This window comes from Chiloscyllium plagiosum, unplaced genomic scaffold (assembly GCF_037043375.1).
Source record: "Chiloscyllium plagiosum isolate Xiang-an unplaced genomic scaffold, Cpla_swu_hap1 HiC_scaffold_15, whole genome shotgun sequence".
NCBI lineage: Eukaryota > Metazoa > Chordata > Chondrichthyes > Orectolobiformes > Hemiscylliidae > Chiloscyllium > Chiloscyllium plagiosum.
In genome coordinates this window covers 63335732-63359865 of record NW_028270153.1, presented here as the reverse complement: position 1 = coordinate 63359865, position 24134 = coordinate 63335732, and the positions used below count along the sequence as shown (strand labels likewise).

Genomic DNA, 24134 nt, shown 5'->3' with positions numbered 1-24134 from the left:
CAGATGCTGGAGATCAGGGTCAAAAAGAGTGGCGCTAGAAAAGCACAACCAGTCAGGCAGCATCCAAGGAGCAGGAGAGTCGACATTTCGAGCATAAGCTCTTCATCAGGATTGAGGAAGATTTCTGATGAAGAGCTTATGTTCGAAATGTCAACTCTTCTGCTCCTCGGATGATACCTGACCGGCTGTGCTTTTCCAGCACCACACCTTTTGACTGTGGAAGTCTTGTTCTAGTTTTAAACTCATTGAGATCCCCAATGACTTCTTACATTGTATTTACAACACAGAAATAGGTCATTCAGTCTAACTGGTCAATGCAACCATTTGGTCCACATCAGCCTTCTGCCAATCTTCTTCCTTTAACTCTATCATCATATCCTCCAGTGAATAAAAGTGCTAATATAATACTGAGGCACAAATGTTCAATACTGCTATGCCAAGTTAACTGATCTCACCTATGAAACAACAGATAATTGGCAGGAGTTGTGGGGCTTGTGGGTGGGGGGGTGGGGGGTTGTGAGAGGGTGGGGGGGTGGTGGAATTCCATTACAACATTAAGTTTTATAGCATCTCTACAGTGTGGATAGGTCATTCAGCCCATCGAGTCCACACCAACCCTCCAAACAGCATCTCACCCAGCTATGCCCCCTTACCCTATCCCTGCAACCTTGCATATCCTATATGCTAATCCGCTTAGCCTAAACACTGCTGGATACAATGGGGAAATTTAGCATGGCCAATTCAACTAGCCTGCACATCTTTCGACTGTGGGAGGAAACCAGAGCACCCGGATGATACCCACACAGACATGGAGAGATCGTGCAAATTCCACACAGTCACCCAAGGCTGAAATCAAACCTGGGTCTACGGCACTGTGAAGCAGCAATGCTAACCACTGAGCCATCGTGCCATCCAAATGGTTGAAGGTCCTGGTTATAAATTGGTGTTAAATCCTATAGGACAGGAATGCCTCTGTATATGTCTAAACACTTGTAAAGTGTGTACTGCTTACAAACCGCAAGCTAAACACAATAAGGTGCAGATGAAACAAGCTGCAATGAAGGATCTGAACAAAAGACTGTTTCATTTTAACTACTAGAGCTGAAACTTACTCAAAAGAGAGAACAAAAACAATCTGTAAACTTCTGTCCGCACTGAGAGTGAAACAGTATGGAGTGTGGCTGGTCTCGGTTGTGAATGAAACAGTACTGAGTGTGATGGTATCCAACTTGTCCATAGCTACAGGTTTCTCTTACCTTTTCAGTGTGTTGAATATAGGTGGCTCCATTATGTAGTCTCGGCTGGAAAATCTTTGCAGGCACTCCTGCTGCACCTCTGCATCATCTTCACCATCCCCCTCATCCTCATCGTGCTGTGTGAGAATATCACATTAATAGTCAGGCCGGGAACACGTTTCCTTTCAAACTCCCCTCTTTCTCTCCCTTTCTACTTTTCCTTCTTCTGAAGGTGCTGATTTAAACTTCAAACTTGAAGCTTTAAAACCCAAAAGGATGAGTCACCCTCAAGAGCAAGGAATTTTACAGAGGAAAGAGTACAGATAAGACAGAGCAAAATGTTGCATCTATATATTTTTGTATGATGCCTCTAACAGTAAAATACACCAAACTGCTTCGAAAGAATCAGTAAACAAACTCTGACACCAAAGAACAGAAGACGATATTAGAACAAGTGACCAAAATTACAACACAAAGATCTCAAGTTTTTATCATAGAATCCCGAGTGTGGAAGCAGGTTATTCAGCCCATCAAGTCCACACCGACCCCTTCAAAGAACATCCCACCGAGACAACAACTATCGCTTTAACCCTCTATTTCCCACGGCTAATCTACCTAGCTTGTAATCTGTGGACGCTATGGGCAATTTAGCATGGCCAATCCACCCTAGCCTGCACATCCTTGAACTGTAGGAGGAAACCAGAGCACCCGGCCGAAACCCACGCAGATATGAGGAGAGCATCCAAAGTCCACACACACACAATCACTCAAAGCTGGAATCAAAACTAGGTCCCGGACACTGTGAAGCAGCAGTGAGCCACCCTTAAGCCTAACAGAGAAGCAGAAAGGCTTACGAAAAGATTTCCAGAGCCAAGGGATTTGACAACTGAAAGAAAAATGGGCAGCGACAACGACAAAGATTGGAAGATGCCAGAATGAGAGGAATGTCGTGACCTGACAGCACGATGATAAGTTTTTTTTTCTTTTTCTTTTTGGCAGTTTTCCCCCGTTTATTGTTTTTTTTCTACCACCTAAGTGCGGTAGTGCTTCCCCCATTTTTTTTTTTAACCCCCACACTACCACCTAAGTGCGGCAGTGCTTATTTTAGCACGATGATAATAGTGATCATGAGCTCATCTAACTCACCATTAAGGAGAGCAATTGTCATTTTCAGAGCATCTCAGAGTCAATCGTGGCTTGAACCGGATTGGTTACAAATTAGCAGAAGTACTCAAATTGCCGAGGATAAAATGAGCCAGGGTCTGCAATCCTGACCAATATTTGATACTGCAAACATATGTTCGGATTATAAAAGTAATAGGAGGAACTCCAATGTTCCCATGAATCAAGCGATCAGTTTTGTTACCACTGGCAAGTATCAAGGTGCTGTGTGTCCATGAAACAATACTGTACCAGAGAGAGTTCAGAAAATGGGGGCAGTGAGCCATACTGCAGGTATAAAGGCAGAGGCAACAAAGACTAAAGAACTATAGACTGAGGCCACTAGTTTCAAATTAGTAGTACATAGTCTTGCACATCAACCAGAAATACTTTAACTTCAGAGTCTTGCTGTAAATGTTGGCGAAGCTTCCAATGGCCTCATGCCCTGCGAAAACAGAATGCTTTTTGGGAAGCTGAGAATGGCGGCAAGGCCCCAATTCAAACAGATTCTTGGGACTATGTTCATACAGACATAGGGGTCACCTGATATTTGTAGGGATTCCTCAGAAACAGGTCAGTGTGTGTGTGTGTGTATATATATATATATATATATATATATATGTGTGTGTGTGTGTGTATATATATATATATATATGTGTGTGTGTGTGTATATATATATATATATATATATATATGTGTGTGTGTGTGTGTGTGTGTATATATATATATATATATATATGTGTGTGTGTGTGTGTGTGTTTTTGGAATAGGTTATTATATACAGAGGAATGCCTAGAAGATGGAGCTGTGGGGAATGAGCAACGAAGATTAAATACGTGCGAGTGGGTTTGGTCCACCCATCCTGCCTGCCAGCCTCTCACCAGACCCCGCCTCCAGGTCGGTAAGCCACGCCCACAATTATCCCGCCCACGCGCTCGCCCTCACTTCCGGTCCGCTCAACCGGAGGCGCCCAACTCCCTAGCCCCGCCCCCTCTAACGGCTTCTCGCCGACATTCGCGGCCTAACTCTACAGTACATGGTGCAGGTGCGCCGCCTGATCCTCACCATGGAGCCATCCTGCTCCTCCCAGTCCGCAGCACTGCCGAAATACTCCTCGCTCATCCCTTTTGCCCAGAGATCTCCTCACCCGCCGCCCCCAGTTGCCGCACGCTCAGTACACCGTTCTCCCATCGACTGAGGCGCAAACAGATGCACGGCCGGGCGGCAGGGACCCCCCCTCCGCCGCCAGCAGCAGCGACGACAGACCTCCAGCTACAGTGCCATCTACAGCACTGGAGGAGCAACTACAGCCACCGCAATTATGAACCAGAGCTTGTTGTTCGATAATAATTTCACATACGTGGTGATTTTAGCCTAACAAAGGGCTCACTGCCTTTCACAGGTAAGTTATAAAGCATCAAGTCATAAAAAGAAATATTAGGGCGTGCTCATCAAAAGCTTGGGTCAAATGCAGTAATATGTTTCAAAGACTGTCATGAAAGAGGAAAGGTGTAGAGACAGAGATATATGTGACCTGGGCAACTGAAGTCATACAGTCCTAGAGATACACAGCACTGAAACAGACCCTTGGGTTCAACTCGTCCATGCCGACCAGATATCTCAACCTAATCTAGTTCCCATTTGCCAGCACTTGGCCCATTTCCCTCCAAAGGAGAAAGTGAGGACTGCAGATGCCGGAGATCAGAGTCAAAAAGTATGGCGCTGGAAAAGCACAGCAGGTTGAGCAGCAGGGGAGTCAACGTTTCGAGCATAAGAACTTCATCAGGAGATTCCAGCGCCACGTTTTTTGACCCCCAAAGCCCTCTAAACCCTCCCAATCATATACCCATCCTGATGCCTTTTAAATGTTAAAAATCATACAATACTGGGTTATTGTCCAACAGGTTTATTTGGAAATGTTAGCTTCCAGAGCCCTGCTCCTTCATCAGGTATCTGATGAAGGGCAGCACTCCAAAAGCTAGTACTTCCAAATAAAGCTGTTGGACTATAACCTGGTGTTGTGATTTTCAACTTTGACCCCCCCAGTTCAACACTGGCACGTCCACATCATGGCTTTTAAATGTTATAATTGTATTAGCCTCCACCACTTCCTCTGACAGCTTTTAAATGTTATAATTGTATTAGCCTCCACCACTTCCTCTGACAGCACTTTTCATACACGCACCACTCTCCGTGAAAAAGTTGTCCCTTTGATCCCTTTTAAACTTTTCCCCTCTCACCCTAAACCTATGCCATCTAATTCTGGACTCCCCAACTCCAAGGAAAAGACCTCATCTAATTATCCTATCCATGCCCCTCACAATTTTATAAACCTCTGCAAGGTCACCATTCAGCTTTCAACACCCAGGGAAAACAACCCCAGCCTATTCAGCCTATCCCTATAGCTTAAACCTTCCAACCCTGGCAACATCTTTGTAAATCTTTTCTGAACCCCTTCAAGGTTCACAACATCCTTCTGATAGGAGCCACAGCTACCCAAATGATGGAGCTGTTAAAATGGGTGATCCTTGAATGTCAGTAAGTTGACAAGTGGCAAATACCGGAACCATGACCATCACCAATAAGACCCAGTCTAACTGCCCGTCCCCCTCTTGACATTCAATGGCACAGCCATCACTAAATATCCCACTATCAATATCTTCGGGTTTACCATTGATCAGAAACTCAACTGGACCCGCTACATAAACGCAGTGACTACAACAGCAGATCAAGATACTGAGGGATGTAACTCACCTCCTGATCCTCAAAGTCTATCCATCATCCACAAGGCATGAATTAGGAGTGTGATGGAATACTCCCCACTTGCTTTGATGGCTGCAGCTCCAACAACACTCAAGCTTGACACCATCCAGGACAAAGCAGCCGACTTGATTGGCACTGCATCCACAAACATCCACACCCTCCACACCAACGCTCAGTAGCAGTGTGTGTATTATCTACAGAAATGCACTGCAGAAATTCACCAAAAATCCTCAGACAACACCTTCCAAATGCATAACCACTTCCATCTAGAAGGAGGGCAGCTGATACATAGGAACACCACCACCTGGAAGTTCCCCGCCAAGCCACTCACCATCCTGACTTGGAATTATAATGCTGTTCCGTCACCGTCACTGGGTCAAAATCTGAAATGGCCTTTTGAAGGGCATTATAAATCAACCCATAGCAGGTGGACTGCAGCAGATCAAGAAGGCAGCTCACCACCACATTCTCAAGGGCAACTCAAGACGAGCAATAAATACTTGCCAGCCAGCAATGCCCACTTTCCATGAATGAATTTAAAAGAGTTGCACTATCACCTCTGAGTGGCAAGATTCTGTATTCAAGTACCATTCCATTGTAATGGATGAAGAAATGTTATACTGTTGGGGTTGCAGTCTATTAGCTGAGATTTTAATATGAGATCCCAATTCTAGATTCTTGGAAGAATATAGTTTGTAGAACATTCAAATTAGTTATCCCCGGCTTTCTGGCCATTCTTTATCCCTGGAACAACATCATCTCAAAAAAATTGTCTAGTCACTCCCACATTTGAGCTTGCCATATGAAATGGCTGCATGTTCCTACATTATAACAATAATTATATTTCAAGAGTAATTATTTGTCTACAAAGCACTTTAGTCGTCCCGTTGTTGTGAAACCGTAGAATGGTTATGCTATAGAGGAGATTATTATGCCCACTATGTCAGTGCAGTTTCTCTGAAGAAGCAATTAACATAGTGCCACTCAACACTCATCTTCATCTGCCTTTTTCCCATTGCCTGGCAAATGTTTCCTTTTCTGATAATGCTCCAATTCCCTTTTGAGAATCTCAAATTGATCCAATTCCCTTTTGAGAATCTCAAATTGATCCTGCCACCACAACACTCTCAGTCAGTGTTTTGCAGATCCTAAATACTTGATGCATGATTTTTTTCTCTCATGCAGTATTGCTTCTATTGCCAGTTACTTAAATCAGTGGCCTCTGGTTCTCATGCTTCCACCAATGTTTTTCTCTATCTCCCATGTTCAGACTTCTTATTAATGAATTAATTTTTTAACTACTGTTTAACCTGAACCCAACAGTGTATTGTTCAATGCTCAATATGAAACCAAATTATATCAAAATTGTGAAAATGCAGTCAATTGCATTTGACCTCTGAAATTCAGCTTTTTTTAGGTTTGGCTGTAATGAGGTCAAATTCAAGTATTCTTGGCAGAACCCAAAGTGAGTGAGGAGGTTATAATTCTTACTTTATAGTACTATCAAAGACATTTTCCATCAACTCGCCAATGATCAAGATTGGACTAATAAGACTGGATTTATCTTGCTTCTTGAGAAAAGGACATACATGGGTGGATGCCAGTACTGTAGCTGTACTGGAACAGTTTGGCTATGAGTTTGGTACTAATTCTTAGATGCTGTCATGGCCCATAGCCTTTTCTGTATCCAGTGTCTCCAAAGTTTCTTGATATCCCTTTGAATGAATTAAATTGGCTAAAGAATAGCATCTGTGACGCTGTGGTCTCAGAAGGAGGCAGAGGTGGATCATCCATTTGGTACTTATTATTTAAGGTGTTTGTAAATGCTTCAGCCTTGCCTTTGCACTTGTATGTTCAACTCCATCACTATAGAGGATCAGACTATAAATAGGAGTCTTCTCTTCCTGTATTTCTTTGATTCTTCGATCTGATCCCTCCATTGTGGGATTGCTTCACTAAGTCAATCACATGTGTTGCTTTCATAACCTTTATGTTTCAAAAGATGCATCTATAAAATATTTTAATATTTTATTTATAATGTTTGATAATTTATTTTCAAAGTTCCTCATTACTTTTGTACATTTTTAAATTTCTCTCCTAATCTCTCTATATTCTCTCTTATAGAAAATAAGAGTTAAATAGACCAATCAGCCTGCTCTGTCATTCAACATCATCATGGCGGTTCATCCAACTCAGTACCTCGTTCCCAATTTCACCCATATCCTTTCATTCCTTTAGCCCTCTAAGAATATGCTCCAATCCTTCCAGTTATATTCTAATTATACATTGTTGTTGTAGTTTAGTACAACTGAGTGGCTTTCTAAACCATTTCAGAAGACAATAAAAAGTCAAGCGCATTGTTGTATGTTTGGAGTAACACATTAGCTACACCTGAGGAGAATAGACAGGGATTTGCTTCTTTGGAAGGTCAGCATTGATGCAATGGGCCAAATGTCCTTCTGTGCAGTAACCATTCTCTGATTCCATGACAGTTAAATTCAGCAAATTTCCTCCACTGAACGAGGGCAATCCAGTGGTTTCATCATCACTATTACTGAAACTTTTTTTTATTCCCAGTTTATTTAATGAATTAGCAATCTCAAGGTGCTCTGGTGTGAATTGAACTCATATCTCAAGATTACTAATTCAGGCCTTTTGGTTACTGGTCCAGTTATCATAGCCAATATGCTCCTGTGTCTTGAGATTGCTCAGGCTTGAACAGCATATTGGGGAACTTCAAACCAGTGTCTACTGGAAAATCACACATAAGGACCAAATACTGTACTACAGAAGCAATCATCCCAACACCCACATACGGAGCTGCATTAGAACATTATCTCAATGAGCCACCACACACTGCAGCATAGAGGAAGTACGAAGAGCAGAGGAAAATTAACTATACAGTGCATTCAAACATAACAGGTACCCAATGAACACATCCACCGATTTCTCAGCAACAAACCCAAACAAGCAGACAAAACACATTCAGAAAACCCTAGCCACTCTCCCCTATATCAAAGACATCTCAGAAATGACTGCCAGACTATTCAGACCTCTTGGCATCATGGTTCGCTACAAACCCACCAGCACACTAAAACAGCAGCTAATGAACTTGAAGGACCCTATACAGACAACAAGCAAAACTAATGTCATTTACAAAATACCTTGCAAGAACTGTAACAAATACTACATTGGACAAACAAGCAGAAAACGAGCCACCAGGATACATGAACATTAACTAGCTACAAAAAGACATGACCCACTCTCAATAGTATCTTTACATACAGACAAGGAAGGACACCACTTTGATTGGGACAACACATCCATCCTAGGACAAGCCAAACAGACACGCACGAGAATTCCTAGAAGCATGGCATTCCAACTGGAACTCTATCAACAAACACATTGACTTGAATCCTATTTACCACGCCCTGAGAAACAGAACAGAAAATGACATCACCACAGGAAATGACATCAACAACCCAAGTAAATGTAAACACATAAATGATAAGTGGGCCACACCACTAGTGCTTCATCCAGAGGCTCACTGTTGATGTTACTTAGTATGGTGACAAAACAACTGAAACCAAACCTTCCAGCCGAGCAAGAAAACCTACATCCTTGAACAACATATATTAAATGATGTCACTTCAATTGCCCTGACAAGCCTTGCCAGATAACACAAGGTCAACCAGTTCAAATATTTTATATGTCTTATTTAACACTAGAATTGATAGTATGTTCAGGAACTGATCCCCACAGCAATTAAGTTTTTCTATGAGTAATGCTGTCCTTCGTTCACTTCAGCAACCACATTGTTATCAGAGTTCTCTGCATGCAGCAGTGTGTGTGGTCCCATGGTCAAATCACATGTCACCTCTGACCTTGGAGTTTTCTTTCACTTACATATATATGGTTGAGGTGGACAGAAAAGATTTTCTGGTATCATCTAGAGAGCAGTAAAGAGTTCTCCCATGCAGAGTTTTCCATAGAGAGCTCACTTAGTACCCTGATTAAGTTTCCTAGAAGCTGTCAATAAATGACATGTTTGTTGCATCTTGCTGTGTGCAAAATGACCATCAATGCACTTCAAAGTAGTTTGTTGTGTGTGGAATAGTTTGAAATGTTACGAGGAAATAGACCAAGACAATTTATAAATGCAATATTTTCTTTCTCAAGCTAAGAAACAGTATAAATGCTGAACAGTTAAGGGAGCCACGTAATACTGAGATTGACCACAAACTTAGGTTGTTTAGCTGTCAAGTCAGCATCACAAACAGCTGCAGTATGACTAACACCTCACTTGAATATGTAACCCACACGCTAACAGCCAGCACATCCAACATCAGCCCACTATGTTCTGAGAATGTTAGCATTTGAATGTTGTTGCTATCTCCTCGCATTCAGTGGATCACACCCATCCCACAACAGAATGTTGCCAACTCATAAGACATAGAAACAGAACTAGACTATTCAGCCAATTGAGTCTCCTCCACTATTCAATGAGAATCTGGCTGATTTGATAATCCACTTTTCTACCCATAATTCTTGATTCCCTTACTGATTAAAAATCTGTCTATCTAAACCTTGACCGACCCAGCCTCAGCAGCCCTCTGTGGTAAAGAATTCCAGTGATTCAGTTCCCACTGAGAGAAGAACTTCCTCCTCATCTCTGTCTTAAATGGATGACCTCTCATTATGAGATGATAATGAGAAATTATGCACTATTGTCCTCGACTCTCTCACAAGGAGCCAAACCTCTCCAAATCTACCTTGTCAAGTCCCCTAAGAATCTTGAAAGCTTGAATGAGGTAATTGCTCATTCTTCTAAACTCCAATGATTTTAGGTTCAACCTACTTAACTTCTCCTCATAAGGTAGCCCCTCAATACTCAGGCTCAATTTACTGAAACATCTCTGGGCTATCTCCAATATCGTTATGTCTTTCCTGAGATAAGGACCCAAAACTGTTTGTAGGCTTCCATCCGTGGTCTGACCAGTGCATTGTATATTTTTAGTAAGACCTCCCTAATTTTAAACTTGATACCCTTTTAAATAAAGGGCAATATTCAATCTGCATTCCCTATTACCTGCTGAATTTGTATGCTGGCTTTTGTGATTTATGGCCAACTCTTTCTGTGCAGTAGCTTTCTGTAGCCCTCCATCTGCTAAGATTTGTTTCTACTTGCTTAGCCTGTATGCATCCTTTTGGTGAAACTTTGTGTCATCCTCACCACTTGCATTTCCAACTATTTTGTGTCATCGCAAACTTGACCATAGTATATTCACTTTCCTCATCCAAGTCTATAATATATATTGCAATAATTGTGGCCCCAGCATTAATCCCTGTGGCACACCACTAGGTAAAGGTTGCCATTCTGAAAATGTCCCAATTCACTGCCTTATTAGTTAGCCTGTCCTTAATCCATTACAATGCACTACCCTCAACTCTATGAGCTTTTATTAAGTGGCCTAACGTGTGGTACTTTATTAAAATCCTTTTGAAAATCCAAATATATTATATGCAATGTTTTCCCTTTATGTATCCTGTTTGTTACGCTTCAAACAAATCTAATAAACTTGGTAGGTAAGATTTCCCCTTCATGAAGTTATGTTCGGCTATTACATCCTTTATAATAATCTAACATTTTCCCAAAATTGATATTTAGTTAACTGGTACATATTTACCTGTGTTTTTGTTTAATTTCTTTTTAAAATAAAGCTGTTTTACATTGACAGTTTTCTAATTGTCTGCAATTTTTCCAGAATCTAAGGAGAATTGGAAGATTACTACGAGTACACAATCCTTTATCTGAAATTCCGAAATCCAGAAAGCTCAGAAACTAAAGTTTTTCTCGTGCAGTTTTTTTCTGCATATCAAGGTTGTTTAGTGTGCAAACAGGTGACCCAACTCCACACCCACTCGACCCATGTCACTCAGGTGTGACGCGGCGGCGTGGCCCAGCACTGGCAGGTGTCAAATGTGTCTCAGCGCTCGTACTAGTCACACGTGCGTCTCCTGTCCAGTATTTTTTTTATTTCACTGTCAAAGTATCATTTATTCCAAAATCAGAAAAATTCCAAATTTCAAAAAAAACAAAGGGCCCCAAGGATTTTGGATCAAGGATTGTGTACCTGTACCAGTGCATTCACGATCTCTGTGGCTACTTTCACTGATATCCCAGAATACATCCCATCAGGTCCAGGGGCCTTATTTGTCTTTAACCCCATTTGTTTACCTATCACTTTTTCCCTAGTGATAGTTATTTATTTTCTCTCCTTTTGGCCCTTGATTATTTAATATTTTTGGAATGCCGTTAGTGTCCTTGACTGTAAAGACTGATGCAAAGTATTTATTCAACTGCTCTGACATTTCCTGATTCCCCACTACTATTTACACAGCTTTGTTTACTTAGCGGCCTAAGCTCACTTTGGCCTCTCTCTTCCTTTTTATATATTTAAAGAAGCTCTCGCTGTCCCTTTTAACATTATTCACTCTTTAATTGTTTTTGGTCATATTTTGTTATCTCTAACACTTTCTTAATCTACTGGTTTACCACTAATCATTGCCACATTGTGCTTTTTTTCATTTATTTGATACTGTCCCTAATTTCACTGGTTAACCATGGATGGATTATCCCCTTCCTTGAATCTTTCTCATTATGTTCTTTATTTGTTGTGAACCATGAACTATTTTTCGAAACATCTACCATTGCTCCTGCCATCACTATTGTACCCGATATGATTTATACATTAAATACTCGAGATTCTCTGCTCTTTAGACTTTACTGTCATGATATTTTATATCTATAAAAATAAATCATCAGTGTCAACCTTATACTTAACTGGCTTTTTGTTTAAGAAAAGAGAGAAGCAAAAGTCATGGAGACCCAACAAACTGAAAACTTTACCTTTACTTTAAAGACTAGAAATACCTGTATTTACTAGCCCAACTCACCAATCAGTTTCTTTCTGTGCATTCGTGTCACACTGTGATTCCTAATGTCACTCTGCCACTGGTCTCACTACGAGTCAGCCTCTTAGTCCATGTCTTTTATCACCTCGTACTCACCTCTATCTGGAGAATTTCCCATTGCGAACTTTTGGGACAACATAAATCCCTGCACTGAATCATCACAGCTGATGCTCTCTGGACCCTCGAGAGCTGGATACTTTAGCACTTTTGCAGTTTAATGCATGGAGCACATGGGAAATGAGAATGAATGTGGTGTTAGGATTTGTGGTCCCAGCAACCAATAGAGGACTGCAAGCTTCCAATAAATTATTCACTTTTCTTTTTACTTTGTGATGCTTTGAAGTCCTTTGAGATTGAACCAACATATAAGCATGTTGGATGCATGGTTCTAGATGACCACTCAGGCAATATATATTCTTATAATGCGTTCTACATAGTCAGCCATTCTATTGAATGTGCTGGCTGAATTATGACTCAGTGGTTGAGCTATTTTGTGGTGAGTGTCCTTAAATGAAGTATTTTTGACAGCCTTAATGAGCCAGCGTCGTTTGTGTTAGTTTTCTGCATTTGGCTGGACTGAAATTCATAGATTCATAGAAACATGGAGTTATACAACACAGAAACAGACCCTTCAGTCGAACCAGTCCATGCTGAACATAATCCCAAACTAACCCAGTCCCACCTGCCTGCTCCTAGCCCATATCCCTCCAAACCTTTCCTATTCATGAACTTAGAGGAGAAAGTGAGGACTGCAGATGCTGGAGATCAGAGCTGAAGATGTGTTGCTGGAAAAGCGCAAGCGTTCCGAAAAGACCACTCCCTCCGTGACTCCCTCGTCAGATCCACATCCCCCACCAACCCAACCTTCACTCCCAGCACCTTCCCCTGCAACCTCTGGGACACCCGGACCAACCAACCCAACCACCCCGTGGCTCAACACTTCAACTCCCCCTCCCACTCCACCAAGGACATGCAGGTCCTTGGACTTCTCCATTGCCAGACCATAGCAACACGACAGCTGGAGGAAGAGCACCTCATCTTCCGCCTAGGAACCCTACAACCACAAGGGATGAACTCAGATTTCTCCAGTTTCCTCATTTCCCCTCCCCCCACCTTGTCTCAGTCCCAACCCTCAAACTCAGCACCACCTTCCTAACCTGCAATCTTCTTCCTGACCTCTCCGCCCCCACCCCACTCTGGCCTATCACCTTCACCTTAACCTCCTTCCACCTATCGCATTTCCAACGCCCTTCCCCCAAGTCCCTCCTCCCTACCTTTTATCTTAGCCTGCTGGGCACACTTTCCTCATTCCTGAAGAAGGGCTCATGCCCAAAACATCGATTCTCCTGCTCCTTGGATGGTGCCTGACCTGCTGCACTTTTCCAGCAACACATTTTCAGCTATTCATGAACTTATCCAAGTGTCTTTAAAATGCTGTAACTGTCCCCCCATCCACCACTTCCTCAGAAAGTTTATTCCACTTGCAAACCACCCTCTGTGTAAAAGATTTGCTCCTCATGTCTTTTTAAAATCTCTCTCCCCTCACCTTAAAAATGTGCCCCCAGTCTTGAAATCCCTTATCCGAGGGAAAAGATACCTGTCATTAACCCTATCTATACCCCTCATGATTTTATAAACCTCTATAAGGTCACCTGTCAACCTCCGATGCTCCAGTGCAAAAGGTCTCAGCCTATCCAGCTTTTCTTTATAACCTTTCACATCCGATAACATTCTGGTAAATCTCTTCTGAACAGTGTAATATTATCCAGCTTAATAATATGACTGAGATCAATCTGGATTGGGAATTCAAAACAGTCCCTTCTATTTCAGAGGCTTAATCTGTAAACTTGTATCTCATGTACAATTCATTAAATTCAGTGTAATAATACTTTAGGAGGTGCTAAATATTTTCACATATGGGAAACACGTGGGCAAGCTGGTGATGAACATAAGAATGGATAATTGGTCTGGAAACCAGGAACGTATCCTTGTGAGAGGAAGAGATGTGTACCAAATGTACCACATGTGGAGCATATTGGTCATTGTCTGTTACTGGTCCAAGACCGTCCAAAGTGGAGGAGGAGTGTCCGGGAAGGCGTTGAGCACCTTGAGACTTACCATTGGGTAAAAAGGGAAGCCAAGCAAAAAGAGCACAAGGAACCAGCTATGACAAAAATGTCCCACCTACCCCTTCCCACGACCACCTTTTGACCTAAGTTTGGCAGTTTGCAGAAGCCGCATTGAACTGTACAGCCACCTACGGACTCACTGTGAGAGTGGAAGAGAGTCATCCTCATCTGTGAGGTACCGCCAATGATGATGACTATCTAGGGTTGTCTTACAGCAAAGGTTCCTGAAACCTTTGTGCTGACAGAAATCATTTATATGCATTCAATGAAAGATGGGTTACAGGGTATATTACGTTGTTTCTTATGTACTTGCAGCATCAAATTCAATACTAATTTACTTCAGCTTGGCGAAAAACTTATTTGGCAAAGGAAGATGGCTTTGTCCAAATCAACCCATAAATGAAAGAAAATAAGAGCTCACATTTATCCTGTACTTCTCACAATCTCAGTATGTTCTAAACATATCTTAGACAACAAGGTACATTTAAAACATTGTCATGACTGTAACACAAATGCAGCAGCTCATTTAGAATAATAGAGTCATAGAGATGTACAGCATGGAAACAGACCCTTCGGTCCAACCCATTCATGCCGACCAGATATCCCAAACCAATCAAGTCCGACCTGCCAGTACCCGGCCCATATCACTCCAAACCCTTCCTATTCATATACCCAACCAAAGCCTCTTAAATGTTGCAATTATACCAGCCTCCACCACTTCCTCTGGCAGCTCATTCCATACATGTACCACCCTCTGCGTGAAAAAGTTGCTCCTTAGGTCTCTTTTATATCTTTCACTTCTCACCCTAAACCTATGCCCTCTAGTTCTGGACTCCCAACCCCAGGGAAAAGACTTTGTCAATTTATCCTATCCATGCCCCTCATAATTTTGTAAACCTCTATAAGGTCACCCCTCAGCCTCTGACGCTCCAGGGAAAACAGCCCCAGCCTGTTCAGCCTCTCCCTATAGCTCAAATCCTCCAACCCTGGCAACATCCTTGTAAGTCTTTTCTGACCCCTTTCAAGTTTCACAACATCTTTCCAATAGGAAGGAGACCAGAATTGCATGCAATATTCCAACAGTGGCCTAACCAATGTCCTGTACAGCTGCAATATGACCTCCCAACTCCTGTACTCAATATTCTGGCCAATAAAGGAAAGCATACCAAACGCCTTCTTCACTATCCTATTTACCTGTGACTCCACTTTCAAGGAGCTATGAACCTGCACTCCAAGGTCTCTTTGTTCAGCAACACTCCCTAGGACCTTACCATTAAGTGTATAAGTCCTGCTTTCCCAAAATGCAGCACCTCGCATTTATCTGAATTAAACTCCATCTGCTACTTCTCAGCCCATCTGGTCCAGATCCTATTGTAATCTGAGGTAACCCTCTTCACTGTCCACAACACCTCCAATTTTGGTGTCATCTGCAAACTTACTAACTGTACCTCTTATGCTCGCATCCAAATCATTTATGTAAATGACAAAAAGTAGAGGACCCAGCACCGATCCTTGTGGCACTCCACTGATCACAGCCCTCCAGTCTGAAAAACATCCCTCCACCACCACCCTGTGTCTTCTACCTTTGAGCCAGTTCTGTATCCAAATGGCTAGTTCTCCCTGTATTCCATGAGATCTAACCTTGATAATCAGTCTCCCATGGGGAACCTTGTCGAACGCCTTACTGAAGATTGTGTACAGAAAGATCACAGAAGGACAACTCAGATTAATGACCAGATAATCTACGTTAGTAATGTTGTTTGAGGGTTAGTATTGGTCAGGAGGATGGAGAGAATCTCTCTGCTTTACTGCCATCAGTGTCATGGAACCTTTTACATCCACTAGAGAAGGCAAACAGGATATTGGTTTAAAGACTCACCTGAAAGATAAGCCTCTATCTCTTTTGCACAGAAGAATAGAGGTTTATAAAATCATTGGATGAATAGTCAAGGTCTTTTTCCAGTGTAAGGTGTCCAAAACTAGAGAACATAGGTTTAAGGTGAGGGGAAAGATTTTAAAAGGACCTGAGGGGTACATGTATGGGATGAGCTACCAGATAAGGCTTGTACAAGTGCAAGATTTAAATGGCGTATGAATGGGTTTATGAATAGGAACGGTTTAGAGAGATATGGGCCACATCTTGGCAAATGGGACTAGATCGGATTAGGATGTCTGGTCAGCATGGGCAAATTGGACTGAAGGGTCCGTTCCCATGCTATGTAGAATCATGGATTCATAGAGATGTACAGCGCAGAAACAGACCCTTCGGTCTAACCCGTCCATGCCAACCAGATATCCCAACCGAATCTAGTCCCACCTGCCAGCACTCGGACCATATCCCTCCAAACCCTTCCTATTTAGATACCCATCCAGGTGCCTTCCAAATGTTGCAATTGTACTAGTCTCCACCACTTCCTCTGGCAGCTCATTCCATACATGCACCACCCTCTGCATGAAAAAGTTACCCTTTAGGTCTCTTTTATATCTTTGCACACTCACCCTAAACCTATGCCCTCTAGACCTGGACTCCCCAACCCTAGGGAAAAGACTTTGTCCATTTATCCTATCCATACCCCTCATGATTTTGTAAACCTCTATAAGGTCACCCCTCAGCCTCTGACGCTCCAGGGAAAACAGCCCTAGTCTGTTCAACCTCTCCCTATAGCTCAAATCCTCCAATCCTGGCAACATCCTTGTAAATCTTTTCTGAACCCTTTCAAGTTTCACAACATCCGTCCTATAACAGGGAGATCAGAATTGCACGCAATATTCCAATAGTGGCCCAACCAATGTCCTGTGCAGCCTCAACATGACCTCCCAACTCCTGTACTCAATACACTGATTAATAAGGGATAGCATACCAAATGCCTTCTTCACTATCTTATCTACCTGCAACTCCACTTTCAAAGAGCTATGAACCTACACTCCAAGGTCTCTTTGTTTAGCAACACTCCCAAGGACCTTACCATTAAGTGTATGAGTCCTGCTAAGATTTACTTTCCCAAAATGCAGCAACTCACATTTATCTGAATTAAACTTCATCTGCCACTTCTCAGCCCATTGGCCCATCTGATCAAGATCCCATTGTAATCTGAGGTAATCTTCTTCGCTGTCCACTACATCTCCAATTTTGGTGTCATGTGCACATTTACTAACTACACCTCTTATGCTCACATCCAAGTCATTTATATAAATGATGGAAAGTAGTGGACCCAGCACCCTTGCGGCACTCCACTGGTCACAGGCCTCCAGTCTGAAAAACAACCCTCCACCACCACCCTGTGTCTTTCACCTTTGAGCCAGTTCTGTATCCAAATGGCTAGTTCTTCCTGTATTCCATGATATCTAACCTTGCTAACCAGTTTCCTATGGGGAACCTTATCGAACTCCTTACTGAAGTCCACATAGATCACATCTACTGCTCTGCCCTCATCAATCCTCTTTGTTACTTCTTCAAAAAACTCAATCAAGTTTGTGAGACATGATTTCCCACGTACAAAGCCATGTTGACTATCCTAATCAGTCTTTGCCTTTCCAAATGCATGTACATCCTGTCCCTTAGGATTCCCTCCAACAACTTGCCCACCACTGATATCAGGCTCACTGGTCTATAGTTCCCTGGCTTGTCCTTACCACCTTTTGTATATAGTGGCACCACGTTCACCAAACTACAGTCTTCTAGCACCTCACCTGTGACTATCAAAGACAGAAATATTTCAGTAAGAGGCCCAGCAATCACTTCCCTAGCCTCCCACCGAGTTCTAGGAAACACCTCATCAGGTCATTGGGATTTATCCACTTTTATGTGTTTCAAGTCTTCCTCCTCTGTCATCTGGACATATATCAAGATGTCACCATCTATTTCCCCACTTTCTATATGATAAGTGTCCTCAAGGCCCTGGTGACAGACATGAGTCTGATTACAATGTGACCAAAGCTAAGCAAAGCTTAAGAGTCAACTGTGGGGATACATTTTCCTGTTTCTGTATGAATGGGAAAAGCTCACAAACCAATTTCACTTACTTTCTGTGACTCAAGAGTTGAAGGCAATACCTTGCTATCAGGGACATTGTTGCCATCGAGACTGTTATAACTTTGGTGCATCTTCATTCTTATGTTAAATTTATTCTTGGCTTCTATCTCAGGCTACTATTAGAGTGATCCTTAATTTCTCATGTCCCAAGGAGTTTCACTTCTGCTGCTAATTCAATCAATTAGTGTACTCAAGGATCAAACAAAAACCCTTCTCAGCTGGGTTTAGTCACATGCCTTCATGTGATGTTCTACGTCTTCAGATGATACCAGAATAACACTTCGTTAGATGTTGATTTAAAGTGTTATATTTGTTAAATAACAAAAGTATAAGGAAATAATAGCATACACAAAGATCATTCATTAAACTTTGTATGAAGTTGAAAATAATAAATGGTTTGCAGTGTCTGCATTAATCTTCCTACCCTTTGCATACTTCCAGTTCATAGATGACACATTTACAATCTTTAAATCACCAGCTTCATCAAAGAATTTCTTTACACAACTTAATGAGATCCATTTTGTACTGAAATTTACCAGTGAAATGCAGTAATCAAACAAGCTCCCTTTCCTCGACGTGTTAGTTAAGGTACCTACCAATAGGTTCATAACTACTGAAGAAGGGTCGCCAGGTAGAAACATTAACTCTGACTTTTCTTCACAGATGCTGCAGGCCTGCTGAGCTTTCCCAGAAACTTCTGTTTTTGGTTCTCAACTACTGTCTACCAAAAGCCTACATTCACTGATCAGAGTAAACATTGTTCCGCCATAAGATCAATCTTGAATGAAAGGGCCCTAGCCATTTGCTTACTATGTAAGTTCAATGTTGAGATAGGGTAACACAAAACTATCCTGTGTGATGGCTCCGCGATCAAATCATCACTTGCTTTATATCACAAAAACTCAAGAAAGTGTCTCTCTTCACCAGTTTTGGCCCTGAGTGGTGCCCTCTCTACCTCAGAATACACCAGAAGGGGAAGGGGTCTCAAAAAATTGAACCACAGGTAAAATTATAGTCTCACACAAACCCATAAGTGGTTTTCTCGACTGACAACCATCAAGCGAAAAAGATATTTTGCCAACTACACATGAGTGATGTGTTGTATGAACTTCAATGCTAGCCTGATGCAAGTTATGTAGGCATTACGTCCCATTGACTGGTGGACTGTATCAAAGTCTGACATTAGATGTGTTTTTGTTCTTGGAAAAGATTTATTAAGTTATCGAGAAATCTAAAACTTATACAGGAAATAATGACTATTTGCAGCAGACGGCATGTTAATCATGCCCAACCACCTAATAATAAAAGTACATTTTTAAAAATGACCAAAAGCATTTCAGACCTGATCCGAGATACACTGGACTGGAAGCAATCTGCAGCTCCAGGGCAGAGGTACATGTTGCATTGAGAGGTGGTGGTCTGTGGGAATGGCTCCATGTCCTTGTTTAGCCAATGAATGAACACAAATTGGAGACTCCGTGAGTTTAAACTCAAATTCCCTGGTATATAGGGGAAATTTTATTGAACACAGTAACTCAGGCTGAAAGGGCAAGATTTTTTTTAAAAGTTAGTTCCAGCTCAGATGAGGAATTACCACAACTGGACACAGATACAAGTCATGGCTCGGGGAATAAAATGGAATTATCAAAGCCAAAGGAGAATTTCACAGAATCTGGAAGCACTGAGACGGGGAAATCATGAATCCACTCATGTAATGTAGAATTGAGTTAGACAATTCAAAGAATTGAACAATTCTGTTCTCAAACAAGTTTAATTTGTGAGACTCCATTACATCCAGGAAAGTTGTAAAAAGCTACATTAAACTACATAAAGAGGGAAAACCATCAGTAAAGTAGCAAAGCAGAGAAAAAAATACTATTACTACAAAATAAAAACCATTTTCGGACATCAGAAATTGTATGCCAGGAAGATTTAATTTCAGAGAAACACTGAAGAAAATACAAATTGGACATCATGGAGATAACTGTTCTTGAATTAGAAGAGCTTCTAAACTGATACTAAATCAGATGCTGAACAAGTAAACACATTTCTGTGAATACATATAACTGGGAGTATAGCAGTTGATGCTGTTGCTCATCAAGAGGTAAAAGGTAAAATAAACAACAGATATAATCAAAGTGGTCTGAAAGCTCTTGACAATCTTTTCAGCTTAGAACAAATAAAATGCTTGAAAGATCATGGATTAACAGTAGAAAACTGTGCCAAGGGGAATCAGTTGATGACTTCATTAATGATCTCAACAGACTGATGGAGGAATCTTTGGAATACATTCATTTTTCATAGTAGAAAACCACAAAAGACTCTGAATAAACCAATGCAGTGTGAAGCACAGACATTGAACACTTGCCAGAGTAGTTGCCAATGTTGTGGAACAAAGAAACCTCACCGATGTGAAGAATGACCAGTTATTGGAACCAAATGATTTTATTGTAAAACAATAGAATACTTTCAGAACATGTGTCAGAGCACAACACAGTCACAAAAAAGCAAAACAAAAAAAACCAAAAACTAACCATACAAAGAGATAAACAAGTAGAAAGGTCAATAAAAGACAAGCCTAATTTTTTCATTTGGAAAATCAGCGAGCCAGGCAAGCACTTAGAGAACCAATCATTTATGTGAATAGATACCTCAGAAGCTAGTGTCACAATATTATCAAATAGTAAATCTTTGTTGACAAAATACTGTTTACAGCCGACAGAAGTTCGACTACATGGTCCAGGGAGCATCATAATTGATGTTAAAGCTTTATTATAAAACTTTCCAACATTGGGAGTACCAGGTACTACAAAACTTATATGTACTTCACAACGAGACATTCTCACTCCTGAGGAGAAGGCACATAATGACATCAATCTCATTCAAAAGGTGGAAGAGGTAAGTAACTCAAACTAAAGAGTTCCTTTGAAAAAGTACATTCCAATTTGTTTAAAGGTTAATAACTGAATTCAGCATTACACTGAAGAAAAAGGTGAAACACTTATGCTTTTATCTACTCAGGAAGGCAGCCCATCCCTTAATAAAGCAAGTTGAGAAGCTCGTTTGCAGAAATGAAAAGAATTGGTATTACTTCCCTCGTCATTAAAACAACAAAGTGGTGTTTAGGCATGGTTACTGTACCCAACTATATTGATACTGTTGAAATTTCTGTAATAGAGTCATGGAGTAATAGAGATGTACAGCATGGAAACAGACCCTTAGGTCCAACTTGTCCAGACCAGAATCTAGTCCCATTTGCCAGGATTTAACCCATATCCCTCTAAATCCCTCTATTTATATACCCATCCAGATGCCTTTTAAATGTTGCAATTTATACCAGCCTCCACCACTTCCTCTGGCAACTCATTCCATACACACACCACCCTCTTGTGTGGTGCCCCTTAGGTCCCGTTTAAGTCTTTCCCCTCTCACCCTAAACCAATGCCCTCTCGTTCTCGACTCCCCAACCTCAGGGAATAGACCTTGTCTATTTAGCCTATCCATGCCACTCATGATTTTATAAACCTCTATAAGGTCACCCCTCAGCCTTTGACGCTCCAGGGAAAACAGTCCCAGCCTATTCAGCCTCTCCCTATAACCCAAATCCTCTAACCGTGGCAACATTCTTGTAAATCTTTTCTGAACCCTTTCAAGTTTCACAACATCTTTCCAATAGAAGGGAGAACAGAATTGCATGCAATATTCCAAAAGTGGCCTAATCAATGTTCTGTACAGCCACAAATGACCTCCCAACTCCTGTACTCAATGGTCTGGCCAATAAATGAAAGCATACCAAACGTTTCTTCACTATCCTATCTACCTGCAACTCCACCTTTAAGGAACTATGAATCTGCATTCCAATGTCTCTTTGTTCAGCAGCACTCCCCAGGACCTTACCATTAAGTGTCTAAGCCCTGCTCTGATTTGCTTTTCCAAAATGCAGCACCTCGCATTTATCTAAATTAAACTCTATCTGCCACTCCTCAGCCCATTGGCCCATCTGATCAAGATCTCATTGTACTTTGAGGTAACCTTCTTTGCTATCCACCATACCTCCAATTGTGGTGTCATCTGTAAACTTACTAACTATACCTCCCATGCTCACATCCAAATCATTTATATAAATGATGAAAAGCAGTGGATCCAGCACTGATCCTTGTGGCACAGCACTGTTCGACCTTACACAACTGAGCAAGGCAGTAATAAGAGAAATTCATCCATATTCCTGGTTGATGAGAGTTTAACTAAAGGCTAAACTATTCAAAATTATAATTTTGATGACACTCAATGCAAATGGAGGATTTTGACTAAGTGTCACTGGATGAATAATTAAGATTTCTTACCATGTTTACAGCTTCTTTTTGAAGGTTTTGTTTGAACAGATTGCTGTTTTGCTTTTCCTGCAGGCATATTCCAATGAACAATGCCAAACATTTTGTAAGATCTTTGTAGAGTCGTACACCACGTGGAAGACATACTAATCTTTTGGACTATGGTTCAAGATCATGATCAGAGACTGTATGCTGTGTTAAAGTCTCCACAAGAAGATGCTCTCATAGATAATGACATGAATTCTCCAAAGAATCTACTAATATTTTGGGACATGTTGTCAACAGTGAAGGTACATTGTTTGATCTTAAGAAAACTAAAACCAGTTTTGAGTTCCTCAATCCAGGATCTTCAAAGGTTCATGTGTTTGGTAAATCAGAGGTAAACATTTTGTCCAACCCAACAACATTATAGAACCTTGCAACAATGGTCAAGAAGAAAGGAGGCTGGTGTTGGAAACCTCATCGTTGAATGCTTTTCAGAAGTTTAAGAAAATATTGATATTTACAGATGTTTTAACATTAAGTAAGTTTTCCTGTCCAACTTACTTCACCAATCAATATTCAGGGGAAGCTGCATAGATGTGCTCCCCAGAACAATTGTTGACTGCTTAACCCATCCTAATATCAGTTTCATCCAAGAAGTCAGGTCATACACCTAGTAGTACAGATATTGCACCAATTAATCGGCACATCAAAGGGCCAGTGGTGTGGCCATGGAAACGTATTTTGAGCACAGGAAACATTTTACCATTGATATTAATATATAGTGTATGATGAATAACTGGTCTTCCCAGCTTCAGTTTGAGAGGACACCTTGGGGAAATTGAATCCTGGACACTTGGGAATAACTCAATGAAAGGTCAGAGCTCAGACACCAATACAGTGGCCTGAGATCTTCAGGGACATTGAGGAACTCATTGCCAATTGTCAGACATCTGCCATCTGCAGCTAAAATCAAGGAGCTCATTAATACCCAGCAAGTTCCCAAGCAAACCTTGGGAACATTACAGATAGATTTGTTTGCATTCGATGTAAGGTCATCAATTACTTATCCACAAGGGTAGTGTTGAAGAAATTACCATAAAACAAATAACTCTCTTCAGACGGTACCTTCTATGCAAGGTATCCATGATTTGGTTGGTTCGGTCAACAGGCAAGTGAGCTAAGTCCCGGCTAAATCTGAGCATGTGACAATCTCCCTGTAGTATCCACAACCTAACATTTATGTTGAATAGGGACTCAAATGGTTAAATTGCTCTCAAAGATAAGTTCCAATTTCTACACAATGCTATTGAATTATACCTCCACTCTGGTCTAATGTGATCTGAGTTACCGATGGGCAGGAAGCTGAAGAATTAACCCCCATCTTGCCTTGGAAATTAGCTCTGCATTTATGCTTCATGATTACTGATATTACAAGACTTGCCTTTAAGAAGGATTTGTTCTGTCATGTTCTTTTGAAAGCAAGTATTGTGAACTTAGAACAGGGCTGTCCACTCTGAGACCA

General features: G+C 41.3%; 1 protein-coding gene and 1 long non-coding RNA gene across 2 annotated transcripts in view; one reads left to right on the top strand and one right to left on the bottom strand.

Annotated features, from left to right (window-relative positions):
• Positions 1 to 3601, bottom strand: part of nelfcd (negative elongation factor complex member C/D) — a 46535-nt gene extending 42934 nt beyond the window's left edge. The window contains exons 1-2 of the mRNA XM_043710123.2: positions 3462 to 3601; positions 1257 to 1372 (exon numbers count right to left, since the gene is read on the bottom strand). Of these exons, the coding sequence (XP_043566058.1) occupies positions 1257 to 1372; positions 3462 to 3518 (173 nt within the window). The 5' untranslated portion in view covers positions 3519 to 3601. The remainder of the gene's footprint in view (positions 1 to 1256; positions 1373 to 3461) is intronic.
• LOC148147670 (uncharacterized) lies at positions 3593 to 23706 on the top strand. The gene is made up of 2 exons (XR_015759619.1): positions 3593 to 3798; positions 22703 to 23706. It is a non-coding gene; the product is annotated as an uncharacterized LOC148147670 (long non-coding RNA).
• The last annotated feature ends 428 nt before the right edge of the window (positions 23707 to 24134 follow it).